At 41.6% G+C, this 21,809-nt stretch overlaps 1 protein-coding gene across 2 annotated transcripts in view; it reads left to right on the top strand.

The window, feature by feature from the left end:
- The first annotated feature begins 3,643 nt into the window (after positions 1-3,643).
- The window catches only part of LOC116741520 (zinc finger protein 33B), a 61,878-nt gene continuing 43,712 nt past the window's right edge, over positions 3,644-21,809 (top strand). Inside the window, exons 1-2 of one of the 2 annotated variants that reach the window (XM_032608219.1) lie at positions 18,562-18,771; positions 19,844-19,976. In XM_032608219.1, the coding sequence (XP_032464110.1) occupies positions 19,962-19,976 (15 nt within the window). In that variant the 5' untranslated portion in view covers positions 18,562-18,771; positions 19,844-19,961. Of the gene's footprint in view, positions 3,791-18,561; positions 18,772-19,843; positions 19,977-21,809 lie in introns of those variants that run through there. The other variant, XM_032608220.1, reaches the window with a different exon arrangement.

The raw sequence follows: 21,809 nt of genomic DNA on the forward strand, positions 1-21,809 counted from the left end.
GGAATTTTGGGGTTGACTGAAAACTGTATGCTTGTCCTTTGAAGACCTGCTGAAGTGTTACATACGGTGATTGTACCATTTGACAATCCCCCAGAATTATTTAGGTGTACAATTTCCATGCTTCATTTATGTTGCAATTTCCTCTCTCTCTCTCTCTCCCCCCCTCTCCCCGCCCCCCTCTCCCTTCCACCTGGTCTCTCACCCTGGGGAACAAGTCTATATGTTATGAGATGCTGACTGAAGAGGTCCCCGTGGCCTGGCACCGAGGGAGACCAGCAGACAGAGGAGCACCTGGCTCCTGACTCAATTGAGTCCACAGCCCCAAACCCCTGGGAGACACTGGCAGAGGCCTCCAGCTGAGTCCTGTTCAATTCCCGGCCTACAGATAGTGTGAGATAATGTTTGTTGCTTAAGCCACTAAGAGTGGCTAATGCTGTCGCACACAGTGGATCACTCACATGGCCATCAAGCACCGGGCCCTGGCCCTGCCCTCCCTACTGTCCCCTACTGTCCTCCCAAGCTCCCACCAGCCACACTGGCCCCCTTCTGACTTCCTCTCTGGCCAAACACATTCAGCTTCTATGTTTCGTGCCTTCTTCTAGGCTAATTCTCCCCAGATGTGTGCAGGGCTGGCTCCTTCTCGTCTCACTGCTGGGAACAGACATGTCACCTCAATGCAGCCTTTCCAGATCCCCTCCCCTAGTGGACTCCAGGACCCCGTTGTGGCACCCTGCTGTTTTTCGATATAGAACTTGCTGTTTCTTTCTTTTGTTTCTGTATTCTTGATTTTGTCTATTTTCCCTTCCAGACTGTGAGCTGCTAGACGGCAGGGACCCTGGTGGTTCTTTTCATCATGGCCCCCATTTGAGGGCTCAGGGCACAGCTGGTGAATGAATAGATAAGAGGCTCCATCCCGCCACTGACAAGCTCAGATGTTAGAGATCGATGCTAATAAGAGGAGGTACAGGCCAGATCAGGGGCAGGGGAATTTTCAGGAGTCCAGGGGACACTCTCCTGGCCCCAGTTGCTCCAGTAGAGCACACTGGACACATCATTCCCCCTGATGGGAACCACCCATACTACACACCAAGCAGGGAAGCCACAGCACAAAACATACCTTTGTTTCAGAGAATTCAGGGCATCAACTTTCCTTGGGCCCCAGGGGGGCAATGTGACAGGATCCATAGGAACCAGGGGCTTTGAGAGTGACCTTGGAAGCTTCCCTCAACCTTCTCTTGTCCACATTGGCCCTGGGGTGTCCACTGCCCTTACAAGGACTCCTCAGCACAGCCAGTGCAATGGATCTGGCCCCAATTCCAAATGAGGCCCCTGATGGTCCAACATGGTGGTCTTTGCTTCAGTCCAAGGAAGAATGATCCAGGTTTCTGTCATTGTCTTTCTGCTTTTACATTTGTCACCGCCTCAGTGTCCCCCCTTCCCCTGACCCCATGTCCTATTGTCCCTTTCTCTGATGTTAGTGTGAGTGTCAGTGTACACTTGTGTGGACTTCCACAGAAGTCTACTCCACATGGGTGGGGGCGTACTGGGGTCCTAGGAGCTCTAATTCCAAAGCAAGCCCTGTGGGAGAGGGCAGCCCTAGCCTAGGAGGTCCAAACTCTCCCTTATTCTCAGGACTCTGCCCCTGCCCAGTGCCCTGGATTTTCCCTGCCCCTCTCTGGACCTCAGTTTTCCAATTGTACAATGATGGCTTAAACAAGGAGCTTCCAAACCCTGCACACAGTCTACCCAGGCTTCCACATCCCTGGATGTGGTATGTCTGGGAGACATGAGCACCCTCAGGCCTCCCTCACAGGTTTTAGGCACCCCAGTGGCTCTGTGGGCCTCTCTGCCCTGCAGCTAGGAAGGGGTTTCAGCCTCAACTAACCTTGTGCCCTGAAGGACAAGGGATAGTTCCCCAAGAACTGATGAGGCCTTTTAAGTAATAGAAGATGACATGGATGTGGACCAGGCCAAAGAATGGGATCTTCAGAATATACGGGCCATCTTCACCCCTGCATCTTCCATGGTACATACGAGGAGGTTTCTCTGAGATGGGGACTGTGGTGTCAAAGTTCACACAGTGTTTCAGTGCAAAACCAATAGTTCTCTTGATATTAGATTTCCATAATATAACAGAAAACCCACCCGAACAATACAGGTTCAGACAAGAGGGAGACTGTTTCCTCTCTCATGTAAAAAGATTTATGAACTTGGACAGTCCTTCCTGACCCTCAACTGCACAGCACTGTAGTCAGCCATCATTTGTCTTTCTGTCCCATCATCTTTTAGCTAGTGTCAATCCTGAAGGCTGTCTCCTGGCCCAAAATGGCTGCTGGAGCACCAGCCTAGGCCAGACATCATATCTTCATTTTTGAGGTAGGAGGGAGCAAAGATGAAGGACCAAAGGGTCCACACAGCTATCTCTGCCTATGTAAGCAATCCCGTAAGTTCCATATAATCGTTCTGTTCACGTGTGATTTGCTTAAAGTTTGCCTGGCCACTCTGTGCTGCAAGAGAGGTTAGGAATTAGAGCATTAAAATTGGTGAACTACTGGGGCTTCCCTGGCGGTCCAGTGGTTAAGACTTTGCTTTCCAATGCAGAGGGTGCGAGTTTCGATCCCTGGTTGGGGAGCTAAGATCCCATAATGCCTTGCAGCCAAAAAACCAAAACATAAAACAGAAGCAATATTGTAACGAATTCAATGAAGACTTTTTAAAAATGGTCCACATCAAAAATATCTTTTAAAAATATTGGTGAACTACTGTCCTCAATAAAACTGTGTTTGTCTTCCTAAGGAAAAAAACAGAACGAAAACTGCATGGTGATGAGCCATGCTCTTTTCCTACACTAATCACCAGGATGAAGAGTTCAAGATTGAATGTTTGTCAAATGCATTGTTCGTAATTTCCCCGACACAGTCTCTCCTTGGCTTTTTTTCATTCCTAGAGGAATTGGAGATGTGGTTTGTAACTAGGATATTCACGTGGGAAAGGTTCTTTCAATTCCTAGGCAAGCAACTGGGAACAGTTTGTTATCTTTCATCTGCCTGTACCTTGGAATCAGCTGAGAGAAAATCCTTTTCTATTCTCTAATGAAAAGGACAGACGAGGAGGGTGGGGTCTTTGGGGGAAGCAGCATGTTCAAAAAGTTGGATGAAAATTGAGTATCTGTCTTCAAAAAAAAAGAAAAAGAATCTCTGTGATCAAGGTAGTAGACCTAATGGACCCTTACATTTTCACCCTAGGGACCATGGGCCTCATGGTGATTATTAGTAAACGTGATGCACGCTAAATAAAACTCCACGTGGCACAATGTATTATTGACTGAAAACTGATGGAAGGAAAGTAGAATTTTGAAAACATTTGATTCCTGTTAACTTGACTCAGGTCGGTTGACAGCGGATAAATTATGATCACTGAAGAAATCTTACAAAGACAGCATCTATAGTCAGCAAATTATGATTTGGACAAGAAAACGTGTCATTTATTTTTTAAAAATTGATTTCAAGTAAAACGCTTTCAGGAAATTAAAAATAGACACGGGTATGCAGACCGGGGGTCCTGAGGCCTGGAGGCGCCCCGCCCCTCCCGCCCCGCCCGGCCCCGTCCGCCCCGCCCCCGCCCCCTCCCTCCCGAGGAGAGTGCGCAGGCGTGAGCGGAGGCAGGTGAGAGGGCTGCGCCGCTGGGATGCTGGGGCTCCTGAAGGCCCGCGTCCTGAGGAAAGGGAAGTTGGAGACCGAGTCCGTCCCGACACTGTGACTCTCCCGGCGGCGGAGCCGCGCAGAGACGAGTAAGTACAGCTCTACCCGCAGCCCCTCACCGCGCGCCCCCCGGCCGCCGCCCCCCGCCTAACCAACAGCCAGGGGCCCGACCCCTCCAGCCCCGAGGAGCGCGAGCCTCCCTCGCTCCTCGGCTCCGGGACCGCCGCCACCGGCCGCAGGGTGAGGACGCCGGGCCGGGGCCACGAAGGCGGCCGTTGAGCGGTGGGCGCCTCGGGCGCTCGCAGCCCTCCCTCCTCGGCGCCCCTCGGGCCTCCTCGTGGCGGGGCTGTCCCCACGCGCCCGCGGGGGCTGGCCTCTGGGTCTGCTGCGGACGCCGGACTCGGCCCCGTCGCCGCGGGCTCGCGGGGCCTGGACGGGGAGGCGCCGCAGAGGAGCCCGAAGACGGGGCCGCGGGGCGGGCGTCTCGGGCACGGTGGGTCCAGAGGGGTGCAGGGGCCTCTGCGCTCGGGATGCGCGCGGGTGATGGGCGCGCGCACAGCTCGGGGATCCTGGACCCCCGGCCGCCAGGAGCGGTGTTCAGACGGGGGCCTCTGTGCCCTTTCCTGAAGCCCTCAGGAGGGTCAGCTCCAAAAGGCTGAAGGTTCGCTTTCAGCGTTTTCACCCTTGATTAACTGAAATGACTCGTAACTGACTCGCAGAGCGCTCTCTGGAGGGTGTGTGAACTAGTAACATCTAACCAAAGTTTGAAATAAGGAAATTCTGTGCTTTTATATTTTTGCGTATGGAGGGCTTTTTGAACAGTTTATGTTTTTCTTGTTTGTGTTACTCTTTTCCAGCAACAGGTTGTTGCGAAGCAGCGTTACTCTAAGTTAAATGAGCGTTTAAAATTTCATGTTTGAGTAGTTATCATAGGCGCTCAAATATTTGAAAATTCTAGCTACTATTGGGCTTGGTTGGGTTTTTTTTGTTTGTTTTTCTGGGGTTTTTTTGGTAAATTTTGCATGAAGAAAGGAAGACTTCCGAATCAGGGGAAATGTTTATTTCGTGACATTCTGCTGTGCACTATTGCGATTTTGAATGTCTAATCACAGGTAAATCTCAGATTGTCTCCAGCAAGTGTGTATTTTGTTTGAGAATAGTTTGTTGTTTTGTTCTGTGGGTTTTTGTGTGCTATTCTCTTGGTACAAATCTGCCTAGTTAGCAGGCCTCAAATCATCACAGAATGTACTTAAAACTAGTGATTGGTGCAAGAGTATTCCTAGGATAAAGTTTGAAATTATATCTCTTATCACATCCCCGCAATGTAAAGATAGGCCACATCACCTGAGACAACAGCCTTGGCTCAGTTAGTAGAAACTAAAACTTTAAGAGAGAGAGAGAAAAAAAAGAAAGGAATGAGGCTTTTTTAAACTCAAGCAGGCACACTGTGAGATCTCCGTGTCTATCTGGATGTATATATGTCTGTGTGTCCAAGATATGAAATTTTGTCCCTTTTTAAAAAAAAATGTTTATTTGACTGCAACGGGTCTTCGTTATGGCTTGCGGGATCTTTTAGTTGAGGCATGTGGGATCTAGTTCCCTGACCAGGGATCGAACCCAGGCCCCCTGCATTGGGAGCACAGGGTCTTAACCACTGGACCACCAGGGAAGTCCCTATTTGTGAGTTAACTTTTTTTTTTTTTTTTTTTTTTTTGCGGTACGCGGGCCTCTCACTGTTGTGGCCTCTCCCGCTGCGGAGCACAGGCTCCGGACGCGCAGGCTCAGCAGCCATGGCTCACGGGCCCAGCCGCTCCGCGGCATGTGGGATCTTCCCGGACCGGGGCACGAACCCGTGTCCCCTACATCGGCAGGCGGACTCTCAACCACTGCGCCACCAGGGAAGCCGTGAGTTAACTTTTATAAGTGGTGTTGGTAGGGTCCAGCCTCGTTCCTCTGCACATCCATATCACATTCTCCCAGCACCTTTTGTGGAAAAGACTGTCTTTTCCCCCTGAATAATCTTGCTGTTCTTGTCGAAAGTCATTTGACCATATATGTGACGGTTTCTTTCTGGGCTCTGAATTCTATTCCATTGATGTATAATTCTGTTTTTATGCCAGTACCAAACTGTTTTGATTCTTGTAGCTTTGCAGTAAGTTTTGAAATCAGGGAGTGTGCATCCTCCCACATTGTTTTTCTTGCTCAGAAGTGTTTGGCTCGTTGAGGGTCTATTCATTGTAAAGTGAGGTTTAGGATGGGGTTTTCCATTTAGGATGGGGTTTTGATAGAGATTGCATTGGAATTGTAAATTACAGTGGGTACTATTGAGATGTTAGCAGTCATAAGTCTTCCAGTCCGTGAAAATGGGATTTGTGTCATTTAGTCTCTTTCACAAATTTTGGCAGTTTTCCTTGTGTAAGTCTTCACCTCCTTGGTTACGTTAATTACTAAGTCGTTTACTCTTTCTGATGCAATTGTAAATTGTTTTCGTAGTTTCCTTTTCAGATTGATCATGTTAGTGTATAGAAATAAATGATTTTTAATGTTGACTTTGTATCCTGATACTGTGCTGAATTTATTTATTAGTTTGGACATTATTTTTGTGACGTCCTTAGGATTTGTATGCATGAGATCATGTCATGTGAGAACAGAGGTAATTCTGCTTCCTCCTTTCAAATCACTGGATGTCAGTGATTTATTCATTAACTTATTTATCGATCTATCTTTCCTAACTGCTATGGCTAAAACTACCAGTACTGTGTTGCATAGAAGTTGTAAAACCCAGCATTCGTACATGCTTCCTGATCTCAGAGGGAAAGTTTTCAGTCTTTCACCATTGAGTGTGATGTTGGCTGTGGTTTTACATATACGGCTTGAATTCTGTCATGGTAATTTTCTTCAAACCTAGTTTGTTGAGTAGTTTTCATCATGCAGAGGTGTTTAATTTTTTCAGTTGCTTTTTCTACCTTGAGGTGGTCATGTTTTTTCCCCCTCATTTCATTACACCCATGCATTTTCCTAGGTTGAAACATTCTTGCATTTCAGGAAGCAATCCCACTTGTTCATGGTATTGAATTCTTATTATGTAGATAGATATAAATAATTATTATATAAATAGATATATATGCACTCCCAACCTCAGCTCAGGCTTCCTGAACCATGGTAGGGTGGCAGGTGATGGCCAGGACACAGCACTGAACCATAGAAGTTTATGCCTCCAGTTAGTCATGATTATTGTTATTATTAATCCATGACTGTTGTTTCACACAGTCGATGACTGTCTGACTGAGACCTGCTTTCCCCCATCTCCTGCTTCTGTGTCTCTCACACTCCGCTCCTTCCTTCTGGGATTCATTCACTTCTTCCTTAAATACATCCTTCCTCACTTTCAGTGAGAGCCTGAGAGAGGCAAACTCTCTTAGTCCTTTTTATCTGAACATGTTCATATTTTGCTTTTATTCTTGAGTGATAGTTTAGGGAGAAAAATATACAGATGTTTCTGTGATGCTTCCCTTGACATGAAGATGTCTTTGCTTTGTGTTCCTCCCTGAATTGTGACTGCTGACTGGGCTGCTGTTTGGTCTCACTGTGGTCTGCCTTCCCTGCTCTGTGATAAAGTCTTCAATTATCTTTAGTATTCTCCAATCCATTACTGTAGGGTGAAGTTCAGTTTGTTTTTATTTTTCCTGCTCAGGACTGGAATCTGAAAATCCATGTTTTACAGTAATTTTAAAAGTCTTCAAATCCTGTGTCTTTACCACTCCTCCCATTTCTCATCATAAAATCCCAGGGAATATTAAACTCTTTCTTTCTACACTTCATCTGTCTCACTGTCTTTGCCCTGTTTTTATTTTGCATTAGTTTATCTCTCTGCAACATTCGGGTTCACTAATTCTCTCTTCAACCCCGGTTAACTTGCCGTCCAATCCACCCAGTAGTGTTCTTATTTCCATGGCAGTGTTTTTTTACTTTTAGAATTTTTTTTTATCTTGTTTTGTTTTTCTAATTTTCCTGGTATTTTTTTTCATGGTGTGTTATTCACTTATGATTCCAATGCAATCTTCTGGATCTTTAACCAGTTTACAGTAATTTCTTTTATAGTTTTATCAAATTACCTATTTCATGAAGGTGTTGGGGTTCTAATCCTCCCATTTGTAGTCTCTGCTTACTCTTGTTCGTAGTGAGATCAGGGCATGTTTTGGTGATAGCGATTCTTTCTGGCTTTGGGGTTTTGACGTATACATGTTTCTTTTTCATGTTAAGGACATTTCTAACTATTGCCATTTTTGTTGTGTTATTTTGGTTTTTAATTAGAAAAGGATATTGAATTTTCTTAAGTGCATTTTCAGGCCCTATGGAGGTGAACATATAGAATTCTTCTTAAAAAGCAATTCTTTCATGTTCCCCCTGACACAAAGACTTCACTTACCACCCTAGTTAAAACAAAACGTCCCCAACTCCCCACCTCCAGCCTCTTCCTCTGTTTACTTATATCCATAGCATTTACAATCAGACACTGGCTGCTTGAATCACAGGCTGTCTTAGTCCGTTTGGGCTGCTGTAACAAATACCACAGACTGGGTGGCATATAAGCAACAGAAATTTATTTCTCAGAGTTTTAGATGCTGAGAAATCCAAGATCAAGGCACCTACGGATTCTGTGTCTGCTGAGGGCCCACTTTCTGGTTCATAGGTGGTCCTTTTTTTGCTGGGTCCTCACATATCAGAAGTGGAAAGGGGACTCTTTCTGGCCTCTTTTACGAGGGCACTCGTCCCATTCATGTGGGCACTGCCTTCTGACGTCATCACTTCCCACAGGCCCCACCTCCTAACATCATCACGTTTGAGGCTAAGGTTCCAACATATGAATGTGGGGGACATAAATATCCAGTCCACAGCACAGGCCTACAGTTTCCCCCCCGTTAGGGTAGTGTCTTTCTGGCTCACCCAGAGCCCAGACAGTAAAGCTTCCTCAGTGAGTAGAATGTTTCTAGTCACCCTTCTGTTAGGGGCACAGTCCACCAGCAGACCTGGCTTTCTGTGTGTGTCCATCCTTGATCCCTGCCTCCTCTCCCACCAAAAGGGAGTGAAACTCAGCCCCTCACCTGGCTCCGTGGACCAGTAGCAGGAACTTCACGCTGACAGCTGAAACATTGGGTCACAAACTTTTACCTGGTTTTCCCTTCTCTCTTCACTCCCAGGGCCTTTCCCTTTCTCTCTTATGAGCTGGGCCAGGCCATCCCATGTGTTTGCTCTACATCTTGCCTGGACCAGGAGCTGCCACATCCCTATCAGTTGCAACTACCTTGTTGACAGTGGGAACATGTCTAGGCCTTGAGCAGAAAATAGCCTTTTGTGGGTTTCTTTTGTAATGTAGTTTAAAAAAATGTAATGTAGTTTTTTTCTGTATGTAAAAAATTAATTCCGTTCTCCATTGTTTTCTTTTGAAGTACCGTTTTAAAAATAAAATATATTTAGGAATTCTGGGAAGTTGGTGTGATCATGGAAGCATAGTTTTTATGTTCCAGAATCTGCATATAAACACAGAGCATAAGACATTAAAACCGAAACCCATGGGCAATATTTACAAGGAGACTAGATGACAAGGTATCCCCCTGTTACTGCAAAATACAACTGGGTGGACAACAGCCGTTATACCTGCTCAACATCACCCTAAGTGTGGGGAAAGCAGAAGGAAGCAACCGTGTAACTGGACACATGAGGGCCCTGCGCATGCTCAGTACAGAGGCAGAGCAAGCCTGCGCGCGCCCCTTCCCAGGAGAGCCCCATGCATGCGCGGTGCAGGGACCAAAGGAGGAACCACAGCAGAGCTTTGAGCTTGTGCTACGCAAGAGCCTGTCCAGGAGCTGCAGCTGAGACTGGGAGAAACTTGGTTCACTCCACCAGTTAGTGAGGCAGAGGTCTAAGGTAAGGCATGGATGTCTTTGAATTCTCACACTGAGCCGCCAGGGCTCCTTTGGGACTGGATTATGCATGCACAGCAACTGTTGGGAGCGCTATCAAAGTAAATAGGATGGGAACAGTAAAGACAAAGGACAGAGAAGCTCCAACTCCGTGCTTGGACCAGGGTGAGGTGAGAAAGGCAGTGGCCTCGGGCATAAAATTTCAGGGGCACCAACAACTCAGTAATCAAGATAAATGAGGCTTTAATGCAATAATTATTCAAAAACTAAATTCAGTGTCAAAAAGTCCTTGATGAACAAAATATCAAACTTTGAAATAAAGACAGAATCATTAAAAGTCCCATATTGAATCATATTGGAGCTGGAGGCAAAAAGAAAAGTCAGTGATACTGACCCTATCTTTATTACAGTGTTTCAGGAGAGTGTTCCAGGAGCCTTCCTTGAGGAATCTACTGAAGAACCAGCTTCAGAAACCACAATAACTAAAGAGACATTGCAATAAGGATTAGTGTGAGCAGTAAATATATAGTTACTTCTAGAATTAAGATTAGATGCGGGTTAAAAAGAAGAGGTTATACTATGTAACTGATACAGATTTGGGCCCTTGGACGCTTTACTCACAGAAATTGATGAGGCCGGAGGAGGAATTCAGGCAAGCCTTTATTGGGACTAGTGCTGCAGCACAAGGGAGCGAAAACAAGTAACAGGTGCCCTTGTTCACTCTTGGAGGGGGTAGGCTACTTCCTTAAATGGAGTGAGGGTGGGGGCAGGACTGGTGGGTCGGACTGAAGTGTGGCTTAGGTGGCCTGCCCACCCCCTTGGTGGTGCTGTGTGCAGGGATCATGTGCAGTACCCTGCTTTTGCTCCTGGCACCTCAGAAGCAGCAGTTGGTTTGTGGCCCTTAGTATCTTACTGTTCCTAATTGCCCCCAACTGGCATGCATGCGGCTATTTTTAGTCCCTTATAGTTATATACTATTCAGTTGCTGGAGGAGACGTTTGCCCAGGTACAAGTACATGCGTACAGGTAGAGGATCCCAGGTCCCAGACTATCTCAATGGCTTTATGTTCTGAGAATGTAGATATGGTACAAACAAAAAATGGGGAAGGGAAGGAGAGAATTTCATGCAAAAAAAGTTTTAACTGTTTTCAGAAGTCACAACTAGTTCTGATATTGTATTGTTCCTAGGATATCATAGTTTTTTTTTTTTGAGGTATAGTTGACATATAACATTATGTTAGTTTCAACTGTACAATGTAAGGATTCATTATTTGTATATATTGTGCAATAAACACCATGGTAGGTCTAGTTGAGATCTGTCAAGACACATAGGTACAAAAACTTTTTTCTTTTATGAGAATTTTTAAGGTTTGCTTTCTTAGCAGTTTTCACATATGCAATATAATATTATTAACTATGGTCACCATGCTGTTTCTTACATCTCCATGACTTATTTATGTTATATTATAGCTGGAAGTTAGTACCTTTTCACCTTCACCCATTTCACCCCACCTACCTCTTGTCTCTGCAACACCAATCTGTTCTCTGTTCCTAAGATTTTTGTTTTAAAGATTCCACATATAAATGAGATCATGCAGTATTTCTTTTTGTCTGTGTTATTTCACTTAGGATAGTGCCCTCCAGATTCTTCCATGTTGTCACATGGCAAGATTTCATTCTTTTATTTGGCTGAATAATATTCCATTGTATATCTGTACAACAGTTTCTTTATCCATTCATCCATCATTGGACACGTGTTGTTTCATATCTTGCCTATTGTAAATAATGCTGCAGTGAGCATGGGGATGCATACATCTTTTCAAATTACTGTTTTCCTTGTATCAGAAGAGGGATTGCTGGGTCGAATGGTAGTTCCACTTTTAGTTTTTTGAGGAAACTCCATACTTTTTTCCACAGTGACGGCACCAGTTTACATTCCCAGCAACAGTGCAGAAGGGTTGCCTTGTCTCAAAATCCTCTCCAGCACCTGTAATTTCTTGTCTTTTTTGATAATAGTCATTCTGATAGGTGTAAGGTGACATTTCATTGTGGTTTTGATTAGCATTTCCCTGATAATTAGTGATGCTCAGCATTTTTCATACCTATTGGCCACCTATATTATCTTTTTTGGAAAAATGTTTATTCAGTTCTTCAGACCATTTTTTAAATCAGAGTGCTTGTTTGTTTGCTATTGAGTGGTATGAGTTCTTTATATATTTTGGATATTAACCACTTATCAGATTCATGAATTGCATATATTTTCTCCCAGTTGGGATAGGCCTTTTCATTTTGTTGATGGTTTTCTTTGTCATGCAGAAGCTTTTAGTTTGATGTAGTCCTCCTTGTTTATTTTTGCTTTTGTTTCCTTTGCTTTTGGAGTCAGATCCAAAAAAATCATCACCAAGACTGAGTTCAAGGAGCTTACTGCCTATTTTTTTCTGGGAGCTTTGTGGTTTCACATCTTACATTAAAGGCTTTCATTCATTCTGAGTTAATTTTTGTGTGTGTGTCAAGATAATGGTCCAGTTTCATTCCATTACATGTAGCTATCCAGTTTCCCATCACCATTTACTGAAGAGGTGGTCCTTTCCCCATTGTATATTTTTAGTCATTTGTCATAAACTAGCTTAACATATATGCATGGGTTGATTTCTGTGTTCTCTATTTTGTTCCACTCATCTGTGTGTGTTTTTATGCCAATACCATACAGTTTTGATAACTATAGCTTTGTAATATAGTTTGAAATTAGGGAGTGTGATGCCCCAACTTTGTTTTTCTTTCTCAAGATTTCTTTGGCTATTGGGCGAGTTTTATGGTTCCATATAAATTTTAGGATTTTTGTGTTCTATTTCTGTGAAAAATGCCATTGGAATTTTGATAAGGATTGCATTAAATCTGTAGATTGCTTTGGGTAGCATGGACATTTAACAATATTGATTCTCCAATCCATGATGATGGAATATCTTGCCGTTTAGTTCTGCCTTTTTCAAATTCTTTCATCAATGTCTTATATGGTATTATGGATATTGTTAATCTGAACCTGTGTGTGCATCATTTGAGGTGAAACAAATGACTAATTGGATATTCTAATTCAATTATTTCCCATGTCCTTGAGAACGAGATTTTCCAGTGTGGAAGAAAGGAGATACAGATGTCACAGAAGAGGTTAAGTAAAACCTTACAGTTCTCAGTTTGAATTGGCTGTATCTGCATAAACTACAATAATATTTTTTCGTATATGTAATTACGTGTCTAGGACTTTATCTATTTCTTCTAGGTTATCCAACACATTGGCATATAATTGTTCATAGTAGTCTCTTACAATTCTCTGTATTTCTGTAATGTCAGTTATTTCATTTTTGATTTCATTTATGAGTCCGCTCTTTTTCTTAGTGAGTCTAGCTAAAGGTTTGTCAATTTTGTTTCTGTTTTCAAAAAACCTTAGATTTTTGAAATCTAAGATTTGTTTTCTGCTATTGTTTTTTGTGGTCTCTCATTTGTTTCAGCTCTGACTTTTGTTATTTCTTTCCTTCTCCTAACTTTGGGCTTAGTTTCTTCCTCTTTTTCTAGCTCCTTGAGATGTAAAGTTAGGTGGTTTGCTTGAACTCTTTCTATATTCTTAATATATGCATTTATTGCTGTAAAATTCCCTCTCAGAACTGGTTTTGAAGCATCCCAGAGGTTTTGGTTTGTTGTGTTTCCATTTCATTTGTTTCAATATATTTTTTTGATTTCCCTTTGCTTTTTTTAATCCATTGGTTGTTCAGAGTGTGCTGTTTAATTCAATTTATTTTTAGATTATGCAGCTTTCTTCTTGTTGATTCCTAGCTTCATACCATTATGGTAAAAAAAATACTTGATACAATTTCAATATTCTTAAATGTGTTAAGACTTATGTGGCCTTTCATATGATCTCTTCTGGAGAAAATCTGTGTGCACTTGAGAAGAATATGTATTCTGCTGCTGTTGAACGGAATGTTCTATAAATATCTGTTAAGTCCATTTGGTCTAATGTATGGTTCAAGTCCAACTTTATTTGTCTAGATGATCTAGCCTTGTTGAAAACAGGGTATTGAAGTCCCCTACTATTATTGCATTGTTATGTATTTCTTCCTTCAGATCTGTTAGTATTTGCTTAATATATTTAGATGTTCTGATGTTGGGTGCATATATATTTGCAATTGTATCTTCTTGGTGAACTGACCCCTTTATCATTATGTATTACCTTCTTTGTCTTGTTACCATTTTTTGGCTTGTATAGCTATCCCTGCTTTCTTTTGTGTCACCCTGCACAGAATTTATCTTCCATTCCTTCACTCTGAGACCATATGTCCTTAAAGGCTGATGTGAGTCTTTTGTAGGCTGCATATAATTGGGTCTTGTTTTTCTTATCAGTCCACCTACTCTGCTTTTTGATTGGTGAAATCAGTTCATCTACATTTAGAGCTATTATTGGTATGTAAGGAATTACTGAAATCATCTTGTTAATTGCTTTCTGCTTGTTTTGTATTTCCACATATTCTTTTCCCCTCTTCTTGCCTACCTTTGTAAATTTGTGATTTTCTGTGGTGGAATCCTCTGTTTCCCATTTCTTCTTTTCTTTTGTGAATTTATTCTAGGTTTTTACATTGTGGTTAACATGAGGCTCACATGAAATATCTCATAGATAATAAAGTCCATTTATAGCTGATAGTAACTTAACTTTGCCTACAAAAGCTTCACACTTTTACTCCCCCTTTTATATTTTTGATATCACTTTTACCTCTTTATATTATATATATTCATTAGCACATAATAGCTATAATTATTTTTAATACTCCTTTCTTTTAAGCTTTATGCTTTAGGTAAGTGGTTAACACACCATTCTTTTATAGAATTAGCGTTTTCTAAGTCTAATTGTATATTTATTTTCACCAGTGTGTGTATACTTTACATTTTCATGTTTCTGGTTAGTGTCTTTTCATTTCATCTTGAAGAACTTCTTTCAGCAATTCTTCTAGGCATGTCTAGTGGTGATGAAACCCCTCAGCTTTTGTTTGTCTGGGAAAGTATTTCTCCTTCATATCTGAAGGATAACTTTGCTGGTTAGAAATCTTGGCTGGAGTATTTTTTCTTCCAATCCTGTGAATACAACATTCCATTCTCTCCTGGTCTATAGAATTTCTACTGAGAAATTTGCTGGTAGCCTAATGGGGGTTCCTGGATAGGTTTGAATCTTTTTTTTCCCTCTGGCTGCTATTTGCATTCTCTCTTTATCTTTGAATTTGACGGTTTTCATTATAATGTGTCCTTGGAGAAGGTCTTTCTGAATTGAGAGAATAGTGTGAACTATTAGCTCATGATCTTGTATGTCCATATCTCTCCCCAGGTTTGGGAAGTTCTCAGCTATTATTTCTTTAAACTTTCGTTCCCCTTTTCCTCTCTTTTCCTTCTGGAACCCAAGTTATTCCAATACTTGTACATTTGTAGAGTACCATCAACTATGTAGGCTTACTTCATTTTTTTTTCTTTTTCTCTCCTGATTGGGTTATTTCAAAGTTCCTATTCTGTAGCTCACTTTGGCTATCTTACATTTGGTCTGCTCTGATGTAGATACTCTCTATTGCATTTTCATTTATTCATTAACTTCTCAGCTCCAGAACTTCTGTTTGTTTTCTTAAAGATTTTTATCTCTGTGGTAATATTTCATTTGGTTATGTTTTTTTTTTCTGATACCATTGGATTGGCTTTCTGAGTTTTCTTGTAACTTTTTTGAGTTTATTCAAAACAGCTCTTTTGAGTTCTTTGTCAGCTCAATCACAGAATTCTTTGCTTTTGAGCCTGGTGTTTGGAGAATTATTGCTATCTTTGGGTGATGACATGTTTCCTTGATTTTTCATGTTCCTTGTAGTTTTGCATTGCTGCTTTCACATTTGATGTAGCAGACACCTTCTAAATTCTTTACTATTTGCCTTCAGGTGAGTTATACTGTACATTTGTGCTCAGTTTTTTTTTTAATATATCAGGGATTTTTTCCCCTGCCTTCGTATGGTTACATCTTCTCCACTCTTCTTACCCTCTTGTGGAAGGGTTCTTAAGTTTTTATGTCTCTTCTGAATTTTACTGGTCACCAAGCTGGCTACCACAAACTATCTTTTTCTAGAAGATGGCACTATACGTCAAGTTTGTGGTTTTTTCCTTGCTCAAAGATCCTGGTCTTGGGACTTCCCTGGTGGTGCAGTGGTTAAGAATCCACTTGCCAGTGCAGGGGACGTGCGTTTGATCTGGGAAGATCCCACATGCCACAGAGCAGCTAAGCCTGTGTGCCACAACTGCTGAGCCTGCACTCTAGAGCCTGTGAGCCACTACTACTGAGCCTGCATGCTGCAATTACTGAAGCCTATGTGCCTAGAGCCCGTGCTCCGCAACAAGAGAAGCCACCGCAATGAGAAGCCCACGCACCACAACAAAGAGTAGCTTCTGCTCTCCATAACTAGAGAAAGTCCACGCACAGCAATGAAGACCTAACTCAGCCAAAAAATAAAAAAAAAAAGATCCTGGTCTGTTTTCCTGATAGCACTCTGTTTACTGGACTTACTTTTGCCATTGTTCTTGGGAGCACGCACAAGGGGCTGGCTGCAGAGTGGTGGGAAGTGTGTTTTAGCACTTGGGGCGTTGGTGGTGCCTGTGGACCCAGTGGGGAGATCCTCACTGAGGTACACCCACAAGCTCATGGGTGGACTTCCTGCTCAAATCTTTTTTTTTTTTTTTTTTTTTTTTGCAGTACGCGGGGCCTCTCGCTGTTGTGGCCTCTCCCGTTGCGGAGCACAGGCTCCAGATGCACAGGCTCAGCTGCCATGGCTCACGGGCCCAGCCACTCTGAGACATGTGGGATCTTTCCGGACCGGGGCACAAGCCCGTGTCCCCTGCATCGGCAGCGGACTCTGAACCACTGCGCCACCAGGGAAGCCCTGCTGAAATCTTGAGCACAGTCACAGGAACCACATCCATTAATGCCCTTTGATATTCTTATTGGCTCTTTCCTGATATAATCCCTTCCCCCAGTCGTGGAGTTCCTACTGGGATTTTATTTGAGATTGCTATGAATTTGTACATCAGCATGGAGAGAACTGATATTTTTATAACATTGAGACTTCCTATCTAGGAATTTGTTATATCCCTCATTATAGTTTTTTGTAAAGATTTTCATATTTTTCATGCTATTATTAGGGTATACCTTTCAAATAATTTAAATTTTCTGAAATTTTTTGTATTGAACTTGAAATCGACTTTCTAAAACTCTTATTTTGGATACTTTTCTTTGAATTTTGTGTATATGATTGTTTTACTATATTACTCTAAGAACTTTAGAAAAATGCTGAATAAAGTTGGAGATAGCAGGCATCCTTATTTTTGTCCTACTTTTAAGTTGAACACTGTCCATATTAACTATAATATTTGTTGTAGGTATTTGTAAAAATACTTTTTTTAAAAAGGCAAACATATAGGCATGAAGAATACATAGTGGTTGCCAGAAGTTAAGAGTGCTGAGAGGTTTTTGTTTCAAAAGGGTATGAAGCAGTTTGGGGGGCAATAATGAAACAGTTCTGTATTTTGACTGAAGTGGTGGTTACACAGATCTATGCATGTGTCAGAACTCATAAAACTGTACCAAATAAAATGAACTTCTGTGTATATATATAAATTTTAAATTAAAAAAAGTTAAATCTCAGTAAATGATATCTTACATGTTTTACATAAACATTTACATTTCTTTCAATTCTCATAATCAACTTTTACAAACACGTATTCATTTGAATTTTCTTTTTTATTATATTGCTGCTTAGTTCTGTAGCCTATTTTAAGTTTTTTCTTTCTATTGATTTAAAGATCTTATTAAGTAATACATCTTTTCTTTTGTATAGTAAAAATATAATTTCCTGGTTTCTTTGCTTTTAACATCTTTTAAAAACTAGAACTGAGTTGTTTGCTATTCTTCATAATAAAATGTATCACATTAAATTTATGGGTTTCTTTGTGTCACAACTTCTCATCTCAATTTATTTTCTTTTACTAAGTGGTTTACTTTAAACATTTCAAATCTTGAATCCATGTGAACTGTATCGTATCACATGTGATCTATGGATATAAACTTTATTCCCAATTGTTGGAAATGACTTGATGTTTGGAATATTTCATTCTTTCCCTCATTGTTTTGAAATGCTACGTTTATTATACTACATTTTAAAAACATTCTTAATCATGGACGTTGTATTATCATGAAGCAGATGCCAAACTACTTTAATAACTGAGCAATCATTATACGTATTGATATTTCTTAGGCAGCTTTCTCCTTTTTGAAATGCTTTCTGGATGTTAATTTAGATTTATTTTTATTCCAGATGAAGTTGAGAATGCTTTTGTAAAGTACACAATACTTTAAAAAGTCACGGAGAAAAAAGTACATGCAAAAATTTGTTGAGATTCTTATTGGAATTTTGTCCAAAATTTTTGAATCTTTCTATGAAAGGGTATATCTCCCTTTTTCAAGTAATTTTAATGTCACAAATGAAAGAATGTTTATATGACTGTTTCCTTTTGGATTGTGTCTTATTTATCTACAATTTTCATTTATTGCTTTCATGATTTTAATGAACTGGCTTTCTTGTCCGCCCCTCCTCCGCTTTTTAATTCCTGAACAAATCGCTGATGATGGCGCATATTATTCTTTTATTAATGGGGTCTATTTCCCAGTATTAAAAACAAGTGAAATTGACATACAGGTTCCCTTTCCTTGACAGCTCTGTGTGTAAATTTGCATTCTGGCTGCACAGAGAACTCAGCTGTAATCCGTAACTTTGGGGGGAGTCCCTGACCAGCTTAAAGCTTAGGGAACTTAAAACTCCAAACTTCCCACTGCTAGGTAAGGCTGCACTCTCAGCCAATCCCGAACCGCCAGTCGCGGAGGCTCAAGACGTTTGGCTCAGACTGTCTGGCCCTGCGTGCGGGCCATCTGCGCATGCCTAGAGCCACCTTTGTGCACGTCCGCCTCTGTGCGCTGCAGCCTTTACTTCTGTTTTCCTCAGGCCTTGCTTGGGAAGCGGTTCCCGGGCTGGCGGGTTTGTGCGCTCTTCTAGGGCCAGTGCTACACGACGAGGGAGAGGCGGGTGAGCCCGGGAGGGTTGGGGGAGGGCCGACGGGAGCCCTCGGTTTGGAGGGCGGGAGGGAGAAGGTCGGTGCCTGGTGGTGGGAAGGAGCTCTGCGGACCCCCGGGACGGCGGCAGGCTGGCGTCTCAGTCAGGAAAAGAAGCCGAAGCCCCTGCTTGACTAGCCCCAGCACTGAGCTGGCGCGGCTGTCTGAGAGGCCCCCTTTTTGAGGGCGCAGGAGGAGGGCTTAATACGCATGCGTGACGGGTGCAGCGAGCCTCTCGGGGTAGGTGGGCGGTGCTGCGGGGAGAGCGCGCGAGGCTGAGTAATACAATAGTTAGCTTTGTACACATACCCATGCCTATGGTTCTCCATTTATGCTTTTTGGATTCCGAACTGCTCTTCGGTCATGTCCATCACTTCATCTTGATACACGTTGTCTCTCTGTTCCGCCTGCCCGAGCATTCAGGAAGGATCAAGAATTATCCGGTTTTTGTATCATGTGATAGAATTTCTGTCTTTTTGTTTCTGAAGATTAGTGCCTTGTTCAGATCAGTTAGTGGCAAAGACTAAAAGATCCGACTCCTAAGCCAGTACTGTTTACTTTTCCATATAACTAAAAGCAAGTTTTTTATGAAAGATCCTTTTGAGAAACAGCAACAAAGATAAATTAAAACACGGGTCTTAAAGCACTGCTTTTTATAGCTTTCTGTGGAGTCAGTAACCAAAGGTTTAGTAATATTAGTGGGGAAATTGATAAACAGCTTAGTTTTGAGTTTTATTATTTTTCTTTAGTCTTGAGTGTTTTTTTTTTAACAGCAGCTTTGGTGAAGAGTTAATATTCCTTCATAATGTGTTTTTTAATTCGTTTTGACCAGTTTTATCATTTAAACTTTTTTTGTGAACACCAGGGGAGATTTAAACTGTTAAAATATCCTTAGGAGGTGAATACCTAACTCTGAACAATTTTATACTCAAGAGCTACCTGATTATATTAGAGTTCAGGTAGGTGGTCTTCTACCATCTGTCTCCCTGACTCTTCTGAAGGTCAAAGGGACATTGAGGTTTTTCCTTATCTAGTGGTGTGTTTAGCTTTATAGGGAAGGAGAATTCAGGAGCTGCCACACAGGCCAGATCTTTCATGACCCCAGTCCTCTTCTAACCCAGCGTATCTTGAGAGTTGTCTACATTTTCCCAAGAACAGCAGAAAATGAATAAATCCCAGGTAAGTTTGTTGATTCATTCCTTTATTTAACAATGGATTTTGTGAGATTTGTAAGAGTCCATGTGTTAAGATGGGAAATTAGTTATAGATAAAAATCAAACTTAATAGAAAATATAAAGTTCACAGATCAATAGCAGGACCAAATTGGCTTACAGATATATACTAATCATTATATAATGTATAGTTTCTAAGTTGACCCGCAGATACATTTATGACGACCATGGCAGAAAGGGAGACACTGTATCTTGGATACAGTTTCCTTTCAAGACATAAAGACATATCTTCTTACTGGAAGATATTCTTCTTGGTGTTAACGTAGGGACACATAGTGAGTAACCTTCCAGGGACTCACATAGTAAGTAACCTTCCCTGAAATGAGTGCCTCAAACCATTCCTTACTGGGAGTAAAAGGGTCCAAGAGAGGGTTCAAATAATCAATTTTATGATAGTCTTATTAATTTTGGTATACAACTTGGTGTGTTTAGATTAATAAATGGCCTGCACGCCTATTACAAAATTACTTTATCTTAGCCCAGCTGTGTGTACAAGTCCTGCAGCAGATGGTTCAAAGTTAAATTCTCTGGTAAATGTTTCTGAGCCTCTCAGTCAAATTTCATCCCATAGCATTCTGTCTTGGTTCTTCTCCACTTCAGAATCTGTTCAGGTCACCAGTGACTTAATTGTAGTTGCCTTCCTTGAACAACTGCTACATTACCCTACTGACTACTCTCTCCTGGAAAGTCTCCTTTGCCCACTTCTGATACCACTCTTCTGATGGCTTTTTCCTGGAGTCTTCCTCATTATGCCCCATAGTTCAGTTCCGAGTCTAGTTCCAAGTTCTACTAGTCTTCTTATTTTACCCCTGTATGTACACTGGAAAAATATATAGTTAGCTGAACAATACTGTATATTGTTTTGGGTGCTTTTAAAAAATATGTAAATTATTTTAACATATGTATGATACACATTTTTCTCCCAATTCACTAATAATTTGAGATCGATCCATATGTAGTTTATTTTATTCCTTTTAAAGTTATATTTTCCCATTCCAGGTATTTTATTGGTAGACATTTAGATAATTTCCACTTTTCAGTAATATAAACAGTGCTGCTATGAATATCCGTGTCATTCTCTCCGCACAAATACAAGTGTATCTCTAGACTCTAGAGCAGTGCTTCTCAAAGTGAGGTTCTTTGGCTAGAAGCAGCAGCAGCACCCGGAAACTTGTTTGAAATGCAGATTCTCATGCCCTATCTCAAACGTACTGGAAAAGAAATTCAGGGGTGAGGCTCAGCAGTCTGTTTTAACAGGGTGTTCATGTGATGCTGATACCTGCTGTGTTTAAGAATCCCTGCTCTAGTGTTCTATGATTAATATTTTTGAGTTATAGGATATGAGGATTTCTAATTTTTCTACGTACCTTGTTATTCATTAGCAGACTACTTTTCTTCCCTCCTCACCAGGTATAAAAGTTATTTCCTCAGTAATGGGTGAAAAACTTCACTTTAATTTTGTGACTGATTACTGAGGTTGTGCAGTTTTCATAAATTTATGGCTTTTCAGGTTGTTTTCTTCCACTGAGTTTTGTAAGCATTCCGTATGTATTCTAAATGTAACCTTTTGTTGTAATTGTTACTAATTATCTTAGTATGTTTTTTGTCTTTTAATTTAATGGTATGTTTTCTGTAACTTTTATATTATGATACAATCCTCCTGTGCTTTCTATTTATTTTTGGCTGCATTGGGTCTTTGTTGCAACACGCGGTCTTTCTCTAGTTGCAGCGAGTGGGGGCTACTCTTTGTTGAGGTGCACAGGCTTCTCTCAGTGGTGGC

The sequence above is a fragment of the Phocoena sinus genome, chromosome 16, assembly GCF_008692025.1.
Source record: "Phocoena sinus isolate mPhoSin1 chromosome 16, mPhoSin1.pri, whole genome shotgun sequence".
Classification (NCBI taxonomy): Eukaryota; Metazoa; Chordata; class Mammalia; order Artiodactyla; family Phocoenidae; genus Phocoena; species Phocoena sinus.